Here is a 23,294-nt window from a genome sequence, read left to right as displayed (position 1 = left end):
CTCCTAAACAATGCTCAGGGCACTCAGGGGTCACTCTTGGCAATGTTTAGCCAAGTGGGATGGCCATGAGGATATGGAGCTTCTTGCAACTTGCCTTCCCCTTGGGCCACAGTGACCTAGTTCATATTTTCAAATCAAGAATGTTTTGCTTTATAGTACAAAATTATTGTTTTCATTTTCATTTTTTTAGTCAGTCTTTGTTTGAAATATCTCTTGTATATGCATATATTACATAAAATTTATTAAAGATACCATTTTTTATGGGGCTAGAGGGATGTAGAGCAGCTAAGGTATTTGCCTTGTACGTGGCCAACCCAGGTTCAATCCCATGGCTCCATGAGCCTCACCAAGAATGATCCTTGAGCACTACCAGGTATGACCCCCAAATTTATATATATATATGTACATATACATATATGTATTTTCAGTCTTAAATTTTTCATTTTTCTCAAGGTTTTCAAAGAATTTTTCCATTTTTAATACAATGGCTTTTTATGACAAAACAGCAAATAGGAATTTAGTCACGGTCACGGTCCTCCCGTTGTTCATCAATTTGCTCGAGTGGGCCCAGTAATGTCTCCATCATGAGACTTCTTGTTACTGTGTTTGGCATATCGAATACGTCACGGGGAGCTTGCCAGGCTCTGCTGTGCAGGCGAGATACTCTCGGTAGCTTGCCAGGCTCTCCAAGAGGGCCGGAGGAATCGAACTCAGGTCGGCCATGTTGGCCACTTGTAAGTCAACCAATAGCACAGCGGAAGGGCGTTTGCCTACACGCAGCCAATAGGAATTTAGTGTACACCTTTAAATATTTGAGGTTTTAAATCAATCATCAAGTTATCAAAAGTGGTTGAGAGGTTTTTTTTGTGTTTTGTGTGTGTGTGTGTGCGTGGGGGAGGGGGGCCATACCCACTATACTCATGGGTTACTCGTGACTCTGCACTCAAGAGCTACTCAGAAATCTCCTGGAAGTGCCCAGAAAACCATATGGGATACCAGGGATCAAAGCCAAGTTAGCCACATACAAGGCAAGCACCCTTCTCTCTGTGTTATCTCTATAATCCCTGTTTTAAATCTGTTAGTCTGTTTTGCCATTAAATATTTGTATAGGGTTTAGGTTTATATTGCTATATCCAAATTTCAGAGTGGCAAAAGGGTTGTTTTGGTATCAGCCAAAACCTGCTTATGCTTAGAGCTTACTCCTTACTTTAAGGATCACTGCTAGCAGGGCTCAGGAAACTACATGGGGGGCTGGGATTGAACCCTAGTCAGCCACAAGCAAGTCATCTGCCCTTCCCACAGTACTAAGGCTCTGGCCCCATAAATGCCTTCTTTTTGCAGGTTATTCTGCCTTTGTAACAAACTCTTTCCTTATGTATCAGATGTTATAGATAGAATTATAGTAAATATAAAACAACATTTTAGGAACTTTTATTTTGGTCCTTCTTAATGGTGCTCATGGCAGCCTTCTGGCTCTATGCTCTAGGGATACAACTGTATTTGGTGATGAGGATGAAACTGATGTATGCAACATTCATTGCAAGTACCTTGACCTGTATATCAAATCTGTCATCCTTTTTTAGAAGCTTCATATATAACATGTTGCATCATTGTGAGCAACAATAATAAGAGAATGTTTTGGACTACTAATAGCTTATCCTCTTTACTTGGTATATTTTTCAAAGGATGCAAGAAAGATGAAGTCCTACTTCAAACGTTTTTCTTAAGAGCTTTGCTCATGTTCTTTTTACTAATCCCAAAATATATATGACATTTTCTCATCATCATTACCTTGTACTCAGCAAACCACCAAATTTCATAGAGTCCTTCTTCTGTCTACTCAAAACTATCTTTACCCATGGATTACCCAAGGATTTCTCCAGCTCATCTCCTTCTAGCAGATCCACTGATCTTCTGTCTATTCTTGTATCTCTCCAAACCATTTTTTTTCTGTAGTGCTCATACACAAAATAAATCTATAACACTGAAATCCTTTTATAGTTTTCTGTGCCCTTAGAATGAGATAACAGTTTTCACTATGGTACACCAGACTCTATTAAATCTACTTCTATTATCTATAACAAGATAAAAAAAAGTTATCTATTACAAGATAAGTATAGACATACTGAGTTATATGCAGTTCTCCATTTATATCACACTTCTTAAAATTTTCCTTTCAAGCCTCTTAATGAATTCTTTTTCTCTGGAGTTTTCTTCCTCTCCATTTAACCCACCTAATGGCTATTCATGTTTTAGGTCTTGATTAGTGGTTAATTTGAACAACACTAATCATATAATATCTGACACAGAGTGTGCCGTCTGGAAGTACTTGCTGGATGGATAAACTGCTTATCTGATTTATTAGATGATTATATTACATTGAATTTCAAGTAGGAGTGACCTGCTAATTTCTTGCTGGCTATAACTACCTGTTTAGCAGGGACTGTGCTCTGTTGCATTTATTTTTCTCTTACCTCACATTTCCTTGAAATCAGAGAGCATGACTTTTTACATTTAATTTCAGCATCTAGAATAGTACTGGCCCAAAGGAAAAGCATAGTAAATGTTGTTTTAATGATTCATTTGGAAGGAGTTTGCTTAAATAAATGGTATTGTTTTTGAGGTATAATTTACCTCAACTGAGGTCTAATACCATTTTAAGTATAGAAATCAGTTTTAATAAACCAAGTTGTGTGATCAGGATAATAGTCCAAATTTTGGAATACTTTCATTTGGCCAGTTTTTTTTTATGTCCAAATATAGTCATTGTCCATTCTGCCCTAGACACCCACCTAACAGCATTTCTTTTAAATTATACCTTAAATATATATAACAAAAATACACCTTTTGAACGTTTTTAATTTTGTTTTATCTTGGCATTTCCTCCGTCCCTCTCATCTCGTCCCAGCAAGCTACAGAGTATTTTGACCATACCGCAGAGCCTGGCAAGCTCCCCGTGGCATATTCGATATGCCAAAAACAGTAACAGCAAGTCCCATGGTGGAGACATTACTGTGCCGGCTCCAGCAAATCGATGAACAATGGGAGGACAGTGCTACAGTGTCCTGGCATGACACCCAGCTATTACCAGGGCTTATCCTGGTAAGAGGATATGATCTTACCAGGATCTACTCAGGGATCACTCCTGGTAGGTTCAGGAGTCCATACTGAACCAGGGTCAATATAGCCAGGAACTGAACTAGAGTTGGTCATATATAAAGTAAATGTCCTGCCTGCTGTACTATCCCCTACTTGAACCACTTTTAAGTGTGTTTTCAGTAACAAACGATACATACTCTTATATAGACATCTTCATTATATTTTTATTACCACAAACTTTCACTAAGTAATTTCTCCTTATGCCATCTATCTCCCCAGTCTTTGATAATCTTTAAACTTAGTGAATTTTCCCATTCTAGGTATAGCATATGTGTGGAATCATACAGCATTTGTCCTTTCCTGTCTTATATCTATTAGCATGCTATTTTCATCTTTCATCAGGTACTATCTGGCATCAGAACTTTATTTCCTTCATTCATGATTATTGATTCATCTGTTCCTAAACTTGACTGTTTTCACCTTTAAACTATTTTAGGTAATCGGGGCTGGAGAGATAGCACAGTGGGTAGGGCATTTGCCTTGCACGCGGCTGACCGGGGTTCGATTCCCAGCATCCGATATGGTCCCCTGAGCACCCCAGGAGTAACTACTGAGTGCAGAACCAGGAGTAACACCTGTGCATCGCTGGGTGTGACCCAAAAAGAAAAAAAAAACTTTTAGGCAGTCTAAATAGACATTGGTTTATAAGTATCTGTTTGAATCCCTGTTTTAAAGGTTTTCAAATATATATCTAGAAGCAAGATTGCTGGGGTTATCAAGCAATTATATGCTTAACTTTTAAAGTAACCAAAACTATGTTGCTGCTCCATAATTTTGCATTCCTACCAGTAATATACAAAGGGTTCAACTTTTCAGCATCATTACCAAAAGTTATCTTCTTTTTATTGCTATTGTATTCTTAAAAGGTAGAAGATGTATGTCAGTGGGGTTTTTATTTGTATTTCTCTAATGGCTAATAATGCTGAATGTCTTTTCATGTACTTATTTACCTTTTCTATGCCTTCTTTAGGGAAATGTCTGTTCAGATTTTTTGCTCAGTTTTAAATTAGGTTGTCTTACCATTGAAGAATTGTCGAGCCTTATTTTGTATTCTGCATGTTAAACCCTTTGTATGAATTCTTAAATACCTATATTGTGTGTGTGTGCGTATGTGTGTTTATAAAATCTGCAGACATTTTCCTCTTTCTGTGGATTGTCTTTTCACTTTCTGTGGATTGCCCTTCATTTTCTTTAAAAGGTGTTTTTTTTTAATTTTGATAAAGTTCAGATTGTCTTTTTTGTTTCTTTTTTTTTCTCCTTATTTTTGATGTCTTAGTTAAGATTCTACTTCAAAATCCAAAGATGCAAAGATTTTCCATTATATTTTCTAGTATAGTTATAGTTTACCTCACAGGTCAATAAATTTTGAGTCAGTTTTGTACATCAAATGAAGTAAAGAGTCCACTTTTTACTCCTGTGGGGGCCCAGTTTTCCCATATCATATGAATAACTATACTTTCCCCTTTAATGAGTTTGTCATAGAGTGTTTGCCTTGCACATGGCTGACCAGGGTTTGATTTCTCTGTCTCTCTTGGAGGGCCCAGCAAGCTACCGAGAATATCCCACCCGCATGGCAGAGCCTGGCAAGCTCCCCTTGGCATATTCAATATGCTAAAAAACAGTAACAAGTCTCATAATAGAGATGTTACTGGTGCCCGCTTGAGCAAATCGATGAACAATGGGAGGACAGTGCTACAGTGTCATCCTTTTTAATTTTCTATGGATGTATATGTTTATTCCATACTTTCAATTTTATTCCATTGGCCTGTTTGTCTGGTTATTAGTGTATTTTGGATTATTTTTTTCTTTCAATTGACATATAATTTATATATGACATTTTAGGTATATACTAGAATGAGTTAATATATTTACATATTAGGAAATGACCACTATAAGTTTACTTAACATGTGTTGCCACACATGAATGCAGAATACTTTTGTTTTATGTGTAAAAAGAACTTTTAAGACTTACTCTTTTGCAACTTTAAAATAGAGCACTCAATACTGCTAACTATAGTCTTCATGCTGTGCATTGCATTACCAAGATTTAGGTTTTGTTTTGTTTTTTTTTTAAATAGTTAGGTAAAGTGATTTCATTAGTATTAAAAGTTTATTGGGGGGCTGGAGCGATAGTACAGCGAGTAGGGTGTTTGCCTTGCAAACAGCCAACCCGGGTTCAATTCCCAGAATCCCATATGGTCTCCCCGAGCACCACCAGGAGTAATTTCTGAGTGCAGAGCCAGGAGTAACCCCTGAGCATCACTGGGTGTGACCCAAAAAGCCAAAAATTTAAAAAAAGTTTATGCTATTGATGCATAAAGTTACTACACCCTCCCACACCAAAGTGCTCACAGCCTTCCACCACTAATCCTATGTCTGCTGTACTCCAATCTTTATCCCTCGCTTCCACCCAATGCTATAATCATTTGTAATCCAAAGTCACAAGTTTGTCATTGACTAATACCTGTCTAGTCCCTTGTTTTGTCTCTATTCACAGATAAGTGAGATCTTAGCCAGTATTTCTTCTTTTTCATCTGATTTATTTCTCAAAACATGATACCACTCCAGTTTCATACACGTTGCAGTGTACTGCACACTAGAACTTCTTTATCAGTTCATCTGTCTGACATTGGGTCATTTCCATGCAGTGAACGATGAATTCTTATCTTTCCCCAGTTTTTGATGAGGTTATTGGTTTATATGTTGTTGACCATTGCTCATGCCTTATATATCTTACATTAACCCTTTATCTGATGTACTATAGATGGCCAGTAGGTATAAGAAAAAGAATTTGTTGTCACTTATGATCAGAGAAATACAAATCAAAACAGAAAACAACAATGGGTATCATCTCACACCAGTGAGAATGACGAATGACATATTGCTAACAGACTGGTAACAAGTTGTCTTGGCAGGCTTGCATGGATTGAGAAAGAAATCCTCATTTACTGCTAGAGGGAATGTTGTCTGATGTACATGTACAAATACTTTTCTGCCAATCTGAAGGATATCTTTTTATGATATCATTAGTTTCAGAATTTTATAATTTGATGTAGTCCTATTTATTTGTTTATTTAAATTATTTATTTAGTTTTGCTTTTCCAATGGAGTGAAATTATTGAAGAAATATTTGAGATTCATATCCTGGAGACTTTCTATGTTTCCTTCACTGTATTTTTATTAATTCCTGTTCAATATTGAGGTTGTTAATCTGCTTTTTTGTGTGTTGTGTGAGTATTCAAGCCTCCGCCTACCATTGTATAGTCATCAATATATCTCCTCAGTCCTATTAACAGTTGCTCTATCAATGTTGCTGCCTCTTTATTTAGTGCATATGCATTGGTGAGAGTAAGTCCTTTTGATAATTAATAGTTTAAACACATGTAATGTTCATTCCTATCTCATTATTTTCTTCAACCAGAATGCTATTTAGTTTGACAGAGTATGGCCATTACTGATCTTCGTAGACTGCCATTAACCTGCATGACTGTTTTCCAGCTTTTCACTCAGAGCCTATGCTTATTGTGAGAGTTTAAGTATGTCCTTGTGAGAGAAGGTTGTTTTCTGATCTGGCAAGCCATCCTGTGCCTTTTTGTGGTAGTGCTCAGTCCATTGATATGAAGGAATTTATTGCCATTTATCCATGATGAATTTGTTTGCTTATGCCATTCAGTCTTTACTTTTTAATCTGAAGCCATTCAATATCCCTAATGGAACAGATTTGGATGCTACAGATATTCCCAGATTCTGAGAATGTTTTTTATTCCTCCTTAACTCTTGTAGCATTTTGGGGATTCTTCTCATTCAATACTTTTATATACCATTCCTTTCTCTTCGTATTGTAGAGTTCTGTTGAATACCACGTCCTTTCTGGTTGTTTTTTTTTTATTTTTTTTATTAGTGAAACACCATGAGGTACAGTTATAGACTTACAAATTTTTGTGCTTGGGTTTCAGTTATACAATGATCAAGTACCCATCCCTCCACCAGCGCCCATCCTCCACCACCATGGGTCCCAGCATCCCTCCTATCCCCCATCCTCCCCATCCCACCCTGCCTCTGTGGCAGGGCATTCCCCCTTGTTCTCTCTCTCTTCTTTTGGGTCCTGTGTTTTGCAAGAGAGGCATTGAGTGGCAGTCATGTTTGGTCTATAGTCTACTTTCAGCATGCTTCTCCCACCCTGACAGGATCCTCACAACACCCTTTATTTGGTGCTCTCTTCTCTATCTGAGCTTCCTTTTCCCCTAGCACGTGTGGCTGGCCTCCAAGTCATGAAGCAAAATTCCTGGTACTAATCTCAGCCACTCCTGGGTGTTAGTCTCCCATTTTGTTGCTTTATGTTCCCCAGATGAATGCAATCTTTCTGTGTCTATCCTGCTCTTTCTGACTCATTTCACTTAACATGATACTTTCCATGCAGTACCGCTTGTATGTAAATTTCATGACTTCATCTTTTCGAATAGCTACATAGTACTCCATTGTGTAAATGTACCAAAGTTTCTTTAACCAGTCATCTGTTCTCGAGCACTCAGGTTTTCTCCAGATTCTGGCTATTGTAAAGAGTGCCGCAATGAACAAACAATTGCAGATGTCACTTCGACTATACGTTTTTGCCTCTCTGGGATATATTCCCAGGAGTGGTATTGCTGGGTCAAATGGGAGATCAAATTCTAATTTTTTGAGAATCGTCCATACTGTTTTCCAAAAGGGTTGGACCAGTCGGCATTCCCACCAGCAGTGAAGGAGGGTCCCTTTCTTGCCACATCCGCGCCAGCACCGGTTGCTTTTGTTCTTGTGGATGTGGGCCAGTCTCTGTGGTGTGAAATGATATATCATTGTTGTTTTGATCTGCATCTCTCTGATGATTAGTGATATAGAGCATTTTCTCATGTGCCTTTTTGCTATTCAGATTTCTTCTTTGCGAAAGTTTCTATTATTTCCTCGCCCCATTTTTTGATGGGGTTGGGTGGTTTCTTCTTGTGGAGTTCAGCCAGTACCTTGTATATCCTTGATATCATCTGGTTGTTTTTTTTTTAATATGAAATTTTGCTTCTATCTTTCTTTGCAAAGTCCTACTCTGTCTGGTTCTTGCTATTTTGAACACCACAACTTGGTTTAATGTTGTTCTGTTTCAGTTTATTTTGAATGGCACTCTATGGGATGCTTGGATGAGTGTTTTTATTTCCAAACACCCTCTTCAGATTTGGGAAGTTCTTATTTTTTTGTTGTTGTTGTTATTTTTGGTTTTTGCACCACATCTGTCTGTGTTCAGGTCTTACTCCTGGTTCTATGCTCAGGGATCTCTCCTGAAGGACACAGGGTTGGGTAATTGAAACCAGGTGACTGCATGCAAGGCAAATATGTTACCCACTGTCCAGATTATCTTTATGAGGCTATTATTTCTTAACCTCATTCTCCTACTTTCACTCTTTCCTCTTGTAGGATTTAATTTCTTCATTTTTCCTCTACAATGTCTCATATTCTCCATTTTTTTCTTCAGTCTCTCTTCTATTGTCTTCTTTATCGATTGAGTTGTGTACTGCATCTTTGAGGTCCCAATTTTATTTTCAACTTTATCTTTTCTGCTGCAGAGACTTGCTACTGTATTCTTTAGCTCTTATTTTTTTATTTGAATGAGTGTTTTCATTCCCCCCCCCCTCAGTCTTTCTCTATGTGTAATGATTTTTTTGTTCAAATGTCTTTATCAGATCATTAAACATCAGTATGACTATTGTTATCAACTTTGGGTTTGGGTGTGATTCACCTTGTTCCATGGGACAGGGTGGGAAGGCAACCCCTTGTGGTTTCTTGTATTGCCCATGCAGCTAATCTTCCCATTGTTTCCCATAATGCCTCTCACCACAACTTACTGTTAATGATTCCACAGGGTGCTCACTCCATGGACTCCTGTTAGTTTAGGTAGAATTGACAGAGGCTAAGCCTCCATTGATAGTTCCACAGGTGACTGGGCAGGGCTGAGAAGAGTTCAGCAGGTTGGCCTTGGGGAGCTCCAAGAATTTCATTTGCTTGCAGCTCCATACAAAGCTGGACAAGGACTAAGGAAACTCATTCTGGGGTTTCTGCTGACTTGGATGGTCATTGATGCGGGGGTAGGTCATTGATGTCTTTGGGCTAGCAGCGCCAAGATTTACTTGAAATTGGAAGCTTGTTTCAACTGCCTTTGTAGATAGATTCTCTATATAATTTTTTTTGTTTCAGATACATCATTTCCAAATCTTTTCTTTCAGTCTTTTAGTCATCATCTTACTTACCTAATATTAAAGAGCAAAAGTTTTCAGTGTTTATGAAGTCAACATAACTGATCTTGCAGGTATGGGCAATGCTTTCTGCATCATACCTTACAAAAGCAAAAGCAAGTGAAATAGGAAGTGTTTGAAAGCTTTTTTTTAAAAAAAAAAACCACTTATTTCACAATATCTACTAGTCAACGAATGTAAAATTATGTTATACTTTGGATGTTATTGTGAATATCAAATTTGTGAAGCCATGAAGATATGAGTATCACAATTCCATTGGCATTTAAAATCTCAGTTCAGATCACCGTGGTTTTCATAGTTCAGTGTTGCTTAGTAAATGGTGATTTTTTTTTTTTCAGTGAAGTCAGTTTGTCAGTGAAGGATACGTTTGTTTTCCTGTTTGAAGAGCAGTATAAAGAGGAACAGTTCCTTAAAACAACAAAAAGACCTCTTGTTCATTGTGCTTGTTTTATAGGTTAAAAAACAAAATTGAAAGACTAAAGCAACTTTCCTATGTCCTGAAGTGAGACAATTTTGGTATTAATCCCAGATCTTCCCACCTATATTTATTAACCTAAAAAGTTACTTAGCTGCTGTGGTTAATAAGTATTACTTGGCTTTTTTAAAAATAAAAATAGGATGAGTACTTGCATTTCTCATCCCTGAGCAAAAAAACATTATTTGAATGTTTATTTTTTACTTCATTTAAATCAAGAGTAAAACAAGGAGACAGTCTTGAATAATAAATTTAATTGTACTTGAATTCAAATCCTTGTATAGCTGCTACTTTATGAACTTTTGCCTGGGTGATTAATATCACCATAAAACATTGCCCTCAACTGCAGAAAACCATTGTTTTCTATACAGGCTGGAGCAATAGCACAGCAGGTAAGGCAAACGCCTTGCATGCGGCCGACCCGTCTTCAATTCCTCTGTCCCTTTCGGAAAGCCCAGCAAGCTACTAAGAGTATCCCGCCCTCATGGCAGAGCCTGGCAAGCTCCCCATGGCATATTCGATAGGCCAAACACAGTAACAATAAGTCTCACAATGGAGACTGGTGCCTGCTCGAGCAAATCGATGAACAACAGGAGGACTAGTGCTACAGTGCTACAGGTCTTTTAAGAATTAAATGAGAAAGCTATAAAATAATTTTCACAGCCTTCGTAGATATTAATGAGTTACCTGTTCTCTTCCTACCATCCCAGATATACCTTTCCTGTTTATGTCACTGTCACTATCCTCCCGTTGTTCATTAATTTTGCTCGAGCGGGCCCAGTAATGTCTCCATTGTGACACTTGTTACTGTATTTGGCATATCAAATACATCACAGGTAGCTTGCCAGGCTTTTGCCGTGGGGGCGAGATACTCTCGGTAGCTTGCCGGGCTCTCCGAAAGAGGCAGAGGAATTGAACCTGGGTCAGCCAGGTCGGCCGTGTACAAGGCAAATGCCCTACCCGCTGTGCTATCGCCCCAGCCCATCCTGTTTATGAGTGAGAAAAAAATAATAACCATGCTCTCAGACATTTTATGCTCATTAAAATTGTGATAACTGTCTGACTAGATATTTTTTCCTCTTTCTCTTGTTATTTTTCCCCAGTACTTATTAACACAATGTAAATGTGTTTGTAAATATGATTGTAATGATGTTTCAGTTATTTTATAGATGACTAATCCCTTAAGTTGTTTGGCTTCTTTAAATAAACTGCTATTCTAGTGTAGGTTGTTGAAAAACCTTACCTTAGTATTCTGATGTTGTGCAGTGACTAATACCACCCAAATTGGATGATTGCCATTTCTAAATGGAAACCTTTCCTACGTAAAGCTACATGATTGAAGGATTGTGTCTGATTGTATCTCAGATTGTATCTGAGATCAAATTTTTACTCTTTTCTCTCTATGTTATTCTGGACAAACAATTTTACCTTTATTGGCCTTAATTTTCTCTTCTGTAAAATAAGGAAGCAAAATACAGTTTGTTAATTGTAAAAGATTATAATTCTTTATAATCCTAACATATAATTAGAAATCAGTGAGAAGTTGATCTTATAAAACTTAATATATTCTGACTACTGATTATTTAAAATAAAGAGATTGTATACTTATGTTATAGGTTTATTGTGATCATTTCACATTTTATACAAATCTCAAATTATTGAGTTGTAAACCTTCAACTGATACTTATTAATTATACATCAATAAAAAGATCTGATTAGCAAAAACAAGGGATTAATAATGAGGACAGTGTGTGAATTAGATACCATTATTAGAAGGGATCCTTGTATCACTCTTATTTTTTTCTTTTTGGATCTGTGATCACTCCTGGTGTATTCAGTGAACCATATGAGGTTCTGGGGATACAATTAGGGTCACCCGCATGCAAAATAAGTGTTCTTCCCTTTGTATTATCTCTGACATAGATAAAATATTTTCTTTTTAAGTAAAAATCATGAAATAATTATAGGGATGACAGCTGTGCATTGTTCATCTTGTTTATGAACTAAAAACTTAATAAAATTTGATTCCCAATTTCTCCTTTGTAAAAGGTGACAATAAAGATTTTAATATTAAAATGAAAATCTTTTGAGAGTGATATATTATCATTCTTACCATTTGTTTATTTCATCCAAGCGCATTCTTTTTATGTGGAATTCACATCCAGTAAGTTAAACAAAAATTAAGCCAGAACTAGAAAAAAAAAAGCAAAACTGTAGAAAACATTTCATACAGAAGAATCTTTTATTAATAGTATAAGAGAGTCTTTGAAAGGTTGCTGTACCCAATTCCGACATTTGTGAAAATTTCCTCATACTGACAATTTTTGGACTCCAACGAGTTATCTCAGAATTCAGCTCAATTCTAAAAATATTTACTCAGAGAGTCAGATTTCACAGTTAAAGAGCTTCCACCGTCTACATCAGAAACCTATTACAAGTGTAGACTGTCATCTGTGCTTCTGAACAACTGTTGTCAATCAGAGGATCCCATGACCTTCTTCTTGGGTTCAATTAATTTTCAGGAATGGTTGATGAAAATCAGAAAAACCCATTTACTCACCAGATTAAGGAGCTATTATTACTAACAATATTAAAGGATACAAGTTAACAACCAGATGATAAGATGGAGAGGGTAAGGTACCAGACAAGGGATCTTTAGGTCTTTGTGGAGGTTGTGGGTTAACATAGCACATAGGAGTAAATGTTTTGTTTCCCCAACCTGATTGTTCTCAAATGCCCTCCTTTTGGGTTATTATGGATATTTCATTGCATTTTTTAGGTTGATTAACTGATTGGCCATTGATCATTAACTGATACTTCCTCTCTTCCCTCTTCCTTCCTTATTATGAAGAGGCATGACTAAAAGTTCCAACCCTCTATTGATATGGTTCGCTGGCAGCCAGTCATCCCATCCATAGAGGCTGACAAAAATTCACTTTCACTAATATAAACCCAGTGTCTGTTATGTAAAGAAATTTGTTGTGAATAATGAGAATCCCATTTCACTTTAATGGCTTTTAAACATCTTCATAAACTAAGGACTAGAAACTACATTTTGTGACAGAATTTTGGGATTTGAATTAAGAACTGAAAATAAAAACCTAATATGTAAGGAAAATACATTGTAGTCATTTGAATAACCAAATATAGATATATCAATATTATAAGGGCAAATATGTTTATTAAATATAGTGATCCAAAACCTGAGAGTTTGATAGTTATTTGTAAATATTACATATTTGATTATTTAGCTACTAACCTAAAGAATCTATGACCTCCCTCACTGGAAATTATAGGAACTTTGTATTGTTTTGAAAGCATTTGGAAATATTTATCTTTGAGAAAAGTGCCTATTAACTTTCTGATTATACAACCAAAATTATTAAAACTTCTAAAATACTTTTGTTGTGGAAATTTCAAAATTAATAACATGAGTAGAATGTCTTTTTTAGTAAATACACCAAGTTAGTCCACAAATTTCTGAAATTTTATGTTTTTGGTTTTTTTACTTTTCAACTAGCCCAGTTTTTATCTACTGGAGAGATAATCCAGTAGGTAGGGTGCTTGATTTGCATATGGCTTACTCAGGTTTGAAACCTAGCACCCCATATGGTTCCCCAAGCGCACCAGGGGTGATCTAGGAGTAACCCCTGAGCATCGCTGGGTCTGTTCCAAAAACAAATCAAAAAAAGCTAGCTTACTAGACTTTTTGAATGCAACACATTTCAGTGAAAGGTGAATATATAGGCAGAAAAGTTGGATGAAATTTATCTCACAGTATTTTGCACAGAGTAACCATAATAACCATTACATCATCATTGTTATTTAATATTCATAAGAAAATACTGGAGTACTGTGTACATTTTACAAATTATTAAACTTAAATATGGTAATTAATTTGCTAAGATCAAATTGTATTTTGTATCAGTCTTAGCTTATCATTAACAAATAAACTGATATATACATTCATTTTCTCATTTGTGTCATTAAAAATGAATATTTTGATGAAATTAAATTTCTGCCTTGCACATAATATTCCTTTTTTCTTAAACCTAACTTTCCTTCCCCCTCACCTAGTGGCATGGATAAAATCCAGGGCCTCACATATTCACAAATTGAGATGTGCTCTTTTCCACTGAGCCATATCTCTAGGTCCTTTTTCCATTTCGTTTTGTTATTGATACAGTCCCTGTCTAATATTGTTTGATTTGTAAAAAACTGAAAAGAAAGCGAAAGCAATCTGAACATTTTTATGTATAATCCTCATTCATATAAGGGATTTTTTGCTAGGCTGATAGGAATGTAAGGCAAGCACTCTACAGCTAAGCTTCATCTATAGTCCCAATAGTTCCTTTTTTATGTGAATTTTGTTTCTCTGAAAACAATTTGACTATTATAATAGTAACTGTATTATATCTATTTATGTGCTGAGAATTTCTTATGTTAAAATTAAATATTCCTCCAGGGACCAGAGCCATATTACAGCTGATAGGGCTCTTGTCTTGCATACAGCCAACTAAGGTTCAATACCTCATACATCATGTGTTCTCCTGATCCTCGCCAGGAGTCAGAAGTAAGCCCTGAGTGATGTCAGGTCTGGCCAAAAACAAACAAACAAAACTATTAAACAGTTCTGTGGACCAAAGACTCTAGGTTTAGTCCCTAGAACTGAAATAAAGAAAATAAAAAATAAAGTAAACATTGGATGTTTTTGCTAGAATATAAGTCAATGGTGCTTTTACTGGATTTTCTGACTTTTTTAATTGAATTATGGCAAACTTTCCACTAAAAATGTGCTACAGAACATGGGGGGAGGGGTGTGGTCACGAGGAGCAATGGTATACAGCAGGTAGGGTGCTTGCCATGCACAATGCTGACCCAAGTTCACTTTCTGGTACCCCATATGGTTCCTTGTGTCCTGCTAGATAGTGATCCCTGAGAACCACCATGCGTGCCCCTCCCATAAAAAGGGCAGGAGTTGGGGAGCCTTAAGAAACAGTTTAAGAAACAGCACATGCTTAGAATGTAAAAAGTACTTTTAGTGATAGAGCACATGCATATTATGTATTTTCTCAGCTTTATATTTATAATGTATCATCAAAAATGTAGCTTAACATGAGTATATTGTCTTCTGTCTTAAGTGTCTCTTGATTAATGTGATAGGAAAACTGTTACTTCTATCTATATTCTGGGTCTATTTTAGTAATTTTTAAAAGGCAATTTTAGAAAGCCTATGTAGAAATCTGCCTCAAGCCTCAAATTTTAAATTAAAGAAAACATTAAATTATATTTGGAACCTCCACCATTAATTAGTCATGTGACTTGTAGTATTTATATCTTGTGTATGTTATAGCCATCCATCTGTAAATTTTCCAGATGGTGAAAAAAAGTCATGTTGACTTATTCCCTGTTTGAGCTGTCATCATGTTCTACTCTGTAATTTAGATGTCACAGATTTTTTAAAATTTGTTTTTGAACTCAGTGTTTCAGGTTATACGTAAAATATTCAGTCATTCTAAAGTTAACATATTCTTTTCTACATTGACGAAACATTCAATGAGTTTCCCAGATTCTTTCCTTTGTATTTCATCCTTACAGTGACCCTTTATGGTAGCCAAAGTATGATCATTTTACAGATAAATAGTTTGGATAATGCATTTTTATCTTGTTTTAGACAAAACAATTTTTCAATTAGAAAAACTTAAAATTTTCAGAAAAAAGACCAATGAAATTATCAATATGAACACTTATGTATAAATATGGATTATCTGTTGATGGATGCCAAAATAATCTACAGTCATTGACATTTTTCAGGGAACTGGGAAAAAAACATAGAGGAAGATATTTGATAAAAACTGAATTTAAAAGCTTCCTAACATGGACCAGTCTTCCTGACCCTTGTTTCTACTGTCTTTGGATATTATTATCATACTATGGGATTTATTTTTAATATCCCACAAATGAGTGTGATCATTCTAGGTCTGTCTCTCTCCCTCCAACTCATTTCACTCCGCGCGATACTCTCCATGTCATCCATGTGTAAGCAGATTTCATGACTTCATTTTTCATAGGGCTGGAGAGTGTTCCATGTATAAATGTACCATAGTTTCTTTATCCACTCACATGTTCTCTAGCACTTGTACTGTTTCCAGATTCTCACTATTGTGATTAGTGCTACAGAGAATATAGGAGTGTAGATGACTTTTCTGCATTGTTTTTGGTCCCCTTGATTATATTTGCAGAGTGTTATTGCTGGGGCATATGGAAGCTCAATTTCTAGCTTTTTGAGAAATGTCCATATTGTTTTCCAAAAAGGCTGGACCAGATAGTATTCCAACCAGCTATTAAATAAGAGTCCCTTTTTCTCCACATTCATGCAAGCATTGGTTGTTCTTGTTCTTTCTGTTGTGTGCTAGTCTCTGTGGTGTGAGATGATATCTCATTGTTTAGATTTACTTTTCCCTGCTGATTGGTGATGTATTTTTTTATGTACCTTTGGGAAATTGTATTTTTTCTTTGTGGAATTTTCTGTTCCTCTCTTTTCTTTTTTTGATGGGGTTGAATACTTTTTTTTCTTGTAATGTTCTACTAGTGCCTTTTATGTTCTGTCTTTAATACTAACCGCTTATTAGATGGGTGTTGAGTAAATAGTTTTTCCCATTCCATGAACTTTCTTCATATCCTGGTCATCATTTCCTTTGAGGTGCAGAAGCTTCTTAGTTTAATGTAGTCCCATTTGTTTACCTTTGATTCCACTTGTTTGGTCAGTTACTATCTTCTGTTACATTAAAACTTTGATATTAGTTCATAAACTAGCAGGACAGTCACAGAAAGTTACAACCTAATCTTATGGCAATTGCTTTGATATCATAATATGTTCGTCTGCATTGGAGAGTCAAAATTTTGCAGAATGTGACCTGTGGTTATTCTCAGAAGACTGAAGCAAGCTGCATGAGGAAAGTGTGTGAGTAGCACAAGGCCCAAGCAGCAGACCATCCTGGGACCCTCACGTTGAACCACCAGCCCAGTTGACAAGAGAATCACCAGTGTACCCCTAGGTCTTTTGTGCATTGTTTGGGGACCAAAACAAAAAAAGAAAAGAAAAGAATGGAAACGAAAAGAAAAGATGGGAGGGGAGAAGAGAAAAGAGCTCAAGAGCTAGAATGATAATATATTTCAGGTAGGGCATTTCCATTGCATGCAACCAACCCAGTTTCTATCCCCATCACCCCATATGGTCTCCTTAGCCCAGCAGGAGTGATTCCTGAGTGTACAGTCAGGAGTAAGCCCTGAGCACTCCTCGATGTGGCCCAAATGCCTCCCCCTGCAAAAAAGAAAAAGGAAAAGAAAAACAAGGTCATAGGTACAGAAAAAAGATTGGTGGTTGCCAGTGCAAGGTAGAAGATGAAAAATAAAGGATGAAGGGTGTCAAAAGTACAATTACAAAATTAATCCTGGGGGTATTATGTACTATATTTTGATTATAGTTTGTAATACTGTACATATGCTTGAAAGTTACTGAGTAATATGAGTTTTATGACAGCAAATATTAACTTGTTTTTTTATGTCATTGCATATTACAAATACTGTTTTATACCCAAAACTAATATGTTAGATCAACCATATTTGAATATTTACGTGTGTGTATATATATATGTACATTTCATAGTGTTGATTGATGATTGGCAGAAATGGATAGAGTAAGATGAATAATAATCATTAAAAGATGCAATTTTTCAAGTATAAAATAATTTATATACATATAGTAAAGATAAATGTAAGGAAACATCTAAAAACCTTATGGGTTACAACTGGCATGGCTTATTATTTTTTCTGTGCCACAGTAATTATGTAAATAAATCAAAAACTGCAGTTCTTAAGATTATTTTACATGAAAGGCTATACTGTTTTTTTCCAACATTGTATAAATATTTAACTCATCAAAATGAGCAATTTGGGGGAAATTAGCAGGTAGGATTCTTGCCTTTATGCAAGAGCTAGGTTCAATCCCCGGCATACCATACACTCTCTTACTCTTATCTAGAGTGATGCCTAAGTATAGTGCCAGGAGCAAGCCCTGAGCACCAAGTGTGGTTCAAAAACAACAAAAAGTACAATTTTAATCAAGACATTAAGTCTAAGTGATCAGTAGTAGGAGCCAGAGTAATTCTTGGGAGTGATAGTCTGGTCTTCCAAGTGGTGCTCACGCCTACCATTATGAGGGCCACCAGGTTCACACTCGGAGGTGCTGCAGGGGATCATATGCTGGATTCTGGCAAGAATCAAATATGGGACCTCATACATGCTAGGCCTGTACCCCATCCTTTAGAGTTGTCTATGTGCCCCACACTTTTGCGTTAGCTGCTTGACCCCAGAGTTATATTTTTATTGAGCATTAAATTCTTCAATTTTATGCAGATTTTTGCAGGCTTTGAACACTTTTGAAAGTTAATCTACCATACAAGAACACTTTGTTTTGTTGCTGTTAATGAACTCTTGAAGTTTCTTTTGGCAGATGGAGACGGACACATGGATCACTTACTGCCAGGCTGTGAAGATAAAAACTGCCAAAAAAGCATCATTTACTTAGTGAGATCTGGAACAAAACAGGTACATTAGTTTGACTTTTTTTTTTTTAATATGAACAAGGTTATGTGTTTGTAAAGGTATCTTCAGAGGTTAGAAAATAGCTAAAGAAAAAAAAAAGAAAATAGCTAAAGAATCAGAATTGAGGGGCTGGAGCAAATAGCACAGCGTTTAGGGCATTTGCCTTGCATGTGGCCGACCCGGGTTCAAATCCCAGCATCCCATATGGTCCCCTGAGCACTGCCAGGAGTAATTGCTGAGTGCAGAGCCAGGAGTAACCCCTGAGCATCGCCGGGTGTGACCCAAAAAGCAAAAAAAAAATCAGAATCAGAATTGAGAGCAATCTAAACTAAATTACTAATATCTTTGTTTTTATTTAACTGCATCACTATCATCCTGTTTTTTATTGTTTTCCACGAGCAGGCACCAGTAATGTCTCCTTCGTCCTAGCCCTGAGATTTTAGCAATTGCCACATTGGAGGCTCTATCAGGATCAGGGGAATGAAACCCATCATTATTACTGGGTTTTGGCATATCGAATACTCCATGGGGAGTTTGCCATACTCTGCCGTGTAGGCAAGATATTCTCAGTAGCCTGCCGGTTCTCCAAGAGTTAAGAACTAGATAATAAAAATAAATAAATAAAAAATATAAATAAATCTCCAAGAGTAAGAATTAGATAATAAAATGTATTTATTTAAATACATTTAAATTGATTTTTAACTTTTTTATAGAAAAATTACTAGTGTAATAATTTATGGTAAAGAAAACTGATTCCTCATCTTATAATTAAGTGCACTAACATTTTATCTACTGGGAATCTAGTAAAACATAACTTTTTTTAAAAGCTTATATAGAAGAACACCATATCTGTTTCAAGGCTAATCTTATTTTTACATATGATACATAGATCTTTCTCTAATGCTGACTTTTTATAGATAGCTTGTGGGTAAACAATTTAAAACCGATAATCATAAAGGATTCATGACTTTGAAATTTTTTCCATATTTATAGTACCTATAAGGAAACCTGTTAGACAATAATAAAATTAATCGGATTATTTTTCTATTTTGGGATAATAAAGGATATAATCACACTTTCATAACCTTACAGGTAAAATCATCACTTTTTATATTAAGGAAACTAAGAAAACAAATCTTCATACAATGAGTATTCTTAAAATATTTAGATGTATTTTAATACATTTTATTAAAAAGTATTTTTAATACACTTTATTGTTCTGACATGTTTTTGAGCTTTAAATCACTTTAAAAATTAGGTCAAGTGGGGCCAGAGTGTTAGTACAGTGGGTAGGGTATTTGCATTGCACACAGCCAACCTGGGTTCAATCCCCAGTATCATGTACAGTCCCCCAGCACAGCCAGTTCTGCCTATTTTCCTGTATTTTATATATTCAGGTCTAATATCAAGGCCTTCACTTCGTTCTGAGTTAATCTTTTTGTGTATGGTATGAGACAAAGTACAGATTCATTATAGTGCTTGAGTTTAACCAATATTCCCAGTATCATTCTTTGCTCTACTTTTGTCACAAATTTAATGTCCATACCGCTGACTGTTTACTGCTGGCTTTTAATTCTATTTCATTGATCTGAGAGCCTGCCTTTATTCCAGTACCAATGTAATTCCTCCTATCTTCTTTCTCTAAAGAATTGCTTTTGCTATGCTGGAAGTTTTATGGCATGATAAAGAGTATAGAAATATTTATGTATGTCCTTCAAAAATGCCAGGGACTTTTGATGGGGGACTGCTGTGAATATGTATTATACTTCAGATAGAATGGCCACTTTAGCTATATTATTTCTAAAAATTCATGAACAGGGAATATGTTTCCATTTCCTTATGTCTTTTATTTGAGTGTTTATACTTCTTCACTAATTAAACCTTTCTCCTCTTGAGTTAAAACCTAAGTACTTGATTTTCTTTTTGCATAATCATGAATGAGATTGACATTTTTCTTTCCTTCTGTCTCATTGTTTGCATCTAAGAATACAACAGATTTATATGCATTATGTAGCTTGATTCTGTAGCCTGCTATTTAAATTATTGGTTTATTGTGTCTAGGAATTTTTGGTAGAGTTTTTTGTTTGTTTTTGTTTTGGGACTACCCCTGACTGTGCTCAGGGATTCCTTTTGACTGCTTTCAGGGATCCCTCTTGGCAGGCTCAGAGGACCAATAGGGTGCCAGTGATTGAACCCAGGTCTTCCACATACAAGGCAAGCACCCTACCCACTATAATATCGCTTTTGTTTCCAGGTGGAATTTCCTATGCATAATAGCCTGTCATCTGCAAATTGTGATAGTTTGTCTTCTCTATTATTATTGGAATCCCTTTAATTTCTATTTCTTAATGAATTGCTGTGGCAGTGACTTAAAATAGTGAGGAGAATGAATCTTCTTTTTTGAGGAGAATGGATCTTTTTCAAATAGTGAGGTGAATGAATCCTTTTCTTGTGCTTGATGTCAGAGAAAAGACTTTCAGGTTTTGTTGTTGAGTAAGACATTAGTTGTAGGTTTTTTATTTTGTCTCCATTTTGTGAGGGATTTTTTTTCTGTCATAAAAAGATACTGAATATTGTCAAATGGTTTCTCTGTATCTGTTAATATGGTTTTATTTTTCCTGTTGTTAATCTGTCACTGTTCTCCCATTGTTCATTGATTTGCTGATGGGGGGGGGGGGGCAGTAACATCTCCATTGTATCTCCATTGTGAGACTTGTTGTTACTGTGTTCCATTGTGAGACTTGTTGTTACTGTGTTTGGCATATCGAATACATCTGGTAGCTTTCAAGGCTTTGCTGTGCAGGTGGGATACTCTCGGTGTCTTGCCGGGCTCTCTGAGAGGGGCAGAGGAATCAAACCCGGCCGGGCTGGCTGCGTGCAAGGCAAACGCCCTACCGCTGTACTATCACTCCACCCCTGTTGTTAATATGATTTAATTAATTGATTTGTATATAGGAACCCATCCATACATTCCTGCAATAAATAACACTTGATCATGGTGTAAGATCTGTTTTATGTATTGTTGAATTTGATTCACTTAGAGTTTATTGAGGTCCTTTGTATCTGTGTTTATTGGGGAAATTGGTGTATGATTTTCTTTAAAAGTTAATTTAGCACTGAAGTGGTGTTTTTGTCTGCTTTTAGTATCAGAGTTATTGTTGTACCCAAAACTGCAAAAGAATTCTAATTTCGTCCACTTTCTAGAAGAGTTTAAGAAGGATAGATGATAGTAGGTCCTTTCTGAAGGTTTGGAAGAACTCATTAGTGACTCCATCTGGACCTGGGATTTTGCTTTAGGGTAGATTTTCTTATTACTGTTGCAATTCCTATCACTTTTTTTTTCCATTGGTGATGTTGCTCCCTGGGGCCACACATTGGATTACTATGCTTGCATACTCAGCCAGAGTGCTCAAGTAGATTTGCTTTTCTGCAGTTGTAGTGCTTGTACACATTTGTTATAGCTCATACTTAAAGTTGAAGCATGGAAGTTACAATTGTGATGCTCACCAGGGATCTATAAAATACTCACGTCTCATTTTTTTGCGGTAGGGCATTTGCCTTGCACGCAGCCAACATGGCCAAACCGAGTTCTAATCCTCCGCCCCTCTCAGGGAGCCCGGCAAGCCACCGAGAGTATCTCGCCCGCACGGCAGGGCCTGGCAAGCTCCCCGTGACGTATTCGATATGCCAAACACAGTAACAACAAAGTCTCCAATGGAGACGTTACTGGGCCCGCTCAAGCAAATCGATGATCAACGGGAGGGCCTTTACTTTTTAAAAAGTCTTTTGGTTTTGTTTTTCTTTCATTTTTTAAATTACGTTTTTCTTCACATTTTTGTTTTGGGGGCACACCCAGTAGGTATTTTCTATTGGCTCTGCAATCAAAGATCACTCCAGGCAAAGCACAGGGGCCTATACTGGGTACCAGGGATCAAATCTAGACTGATTTGTGTAAAAAAGGCAAGCGCCTTACCTGCTATACTATCTCTGTTATCACTATTATTATTATTATTATTATTATTAATATGATTTTTACCAGTACTACTACAACTGCTATTTTGATCTTGAGATCACATCCAGCATTGCTCACAGGCTGTTTCTGGCTTGCTGCTCAGGGATCACTTTCAAAAGTGTGGAGGGATCATGCAGTGCTGGTGGTGGAACCCAGGAATCCTGCCTGCAAAGCATGCACTTTAACCCATCTCCCTTGACCCATTTTTTTAAATTTTATTACTCACTGGGCATCACACCCTTTTTGTGGTTGTGTTTACACATACCTATGGAAATCGCTTGGGATTGTAGGCAGCAGATTTGCCACAATCAAGTGCAGCATCTGTGGGAAATGACCTGCACTCATGGCCATATCCGTGCAAAACAGAGTTTCTAAGCCATTGAGCTATTCCTTTTTTATTAATTTTTTTAAGTACCAGATCCAGCTGTGCTTAGGAGAATAATGCAATACTGGGGATCAAACCCAGTGTTCCCGTAAGCAAAGCATGCACTCTAGCTTTTTGAGCCATTTTCACTGGACTCAATCTCTTAACCATTGGAGTTTTTCGTTTTGTAAAACATAATCTTTTTCTCTTAATCCGTAGTGGATTCCAGTCCTACAGGATTTCAGCAATAAGGGCACACTGTGGGGCTTTGTACCATTTGTGCCTGAACAGCGACCAACTGAAATACCAATTCCAATTACCCTTCATATTGGAGACTACAACATGGATGGCTATCCAGATGCCCTAGCCATACTGAAGAATACTTCTGGAAGGTATGGA

At 36.5% G+C, this 23,294-nt stretch overlaps 1 protein-coding gene across 1 annotated transcript in view; it reads left to right on the top strand.

Moving 5' to 3' along the window:
• The window catches only part of ITFG1 (integrin alpha FG-GAP repeat containing 1), a 226,241-nt gene that overhangs the window by 113,306 nt on the left and 89,641 nt on the right, over positions 1-23,294 (top strand). The window contains exons 9-10 of the mRNA XM_056136673.1: positions 18,428-18,522; positions 23,115-23,287. Coding sequence (XP_055992648.1) covers positions 18,428-18,522; positions 23,115-23,287 — 268 coding nt within the window. The remainder of the gene's footprint in view (positions 1-18,427; positions 18,523-23,114; positions 23,288-23,294) is intronic.

The sequence above is a fragment of the Sorex fumeus genome, unplaced genomic scaffold (assembly GCF_029834395.1).
Source record: "Sorex fumeus unplaced genomic scaffold, SorFum_2.1 ptg000122l, whole genome shotgun sequence".
NCBI classification, from domain to species: domain Eukaryota; kingdom Metazoa; phylum Chordata; class Mammalia; order Eulipotyphla; family Soricidae; genus Sorex; species Sorex fumeus.
The sequence above is the reverse complement of the archived record's forward strand: the minus strand, read 5'-3'. Positions and strand labels throughout refer to the sequence as shown.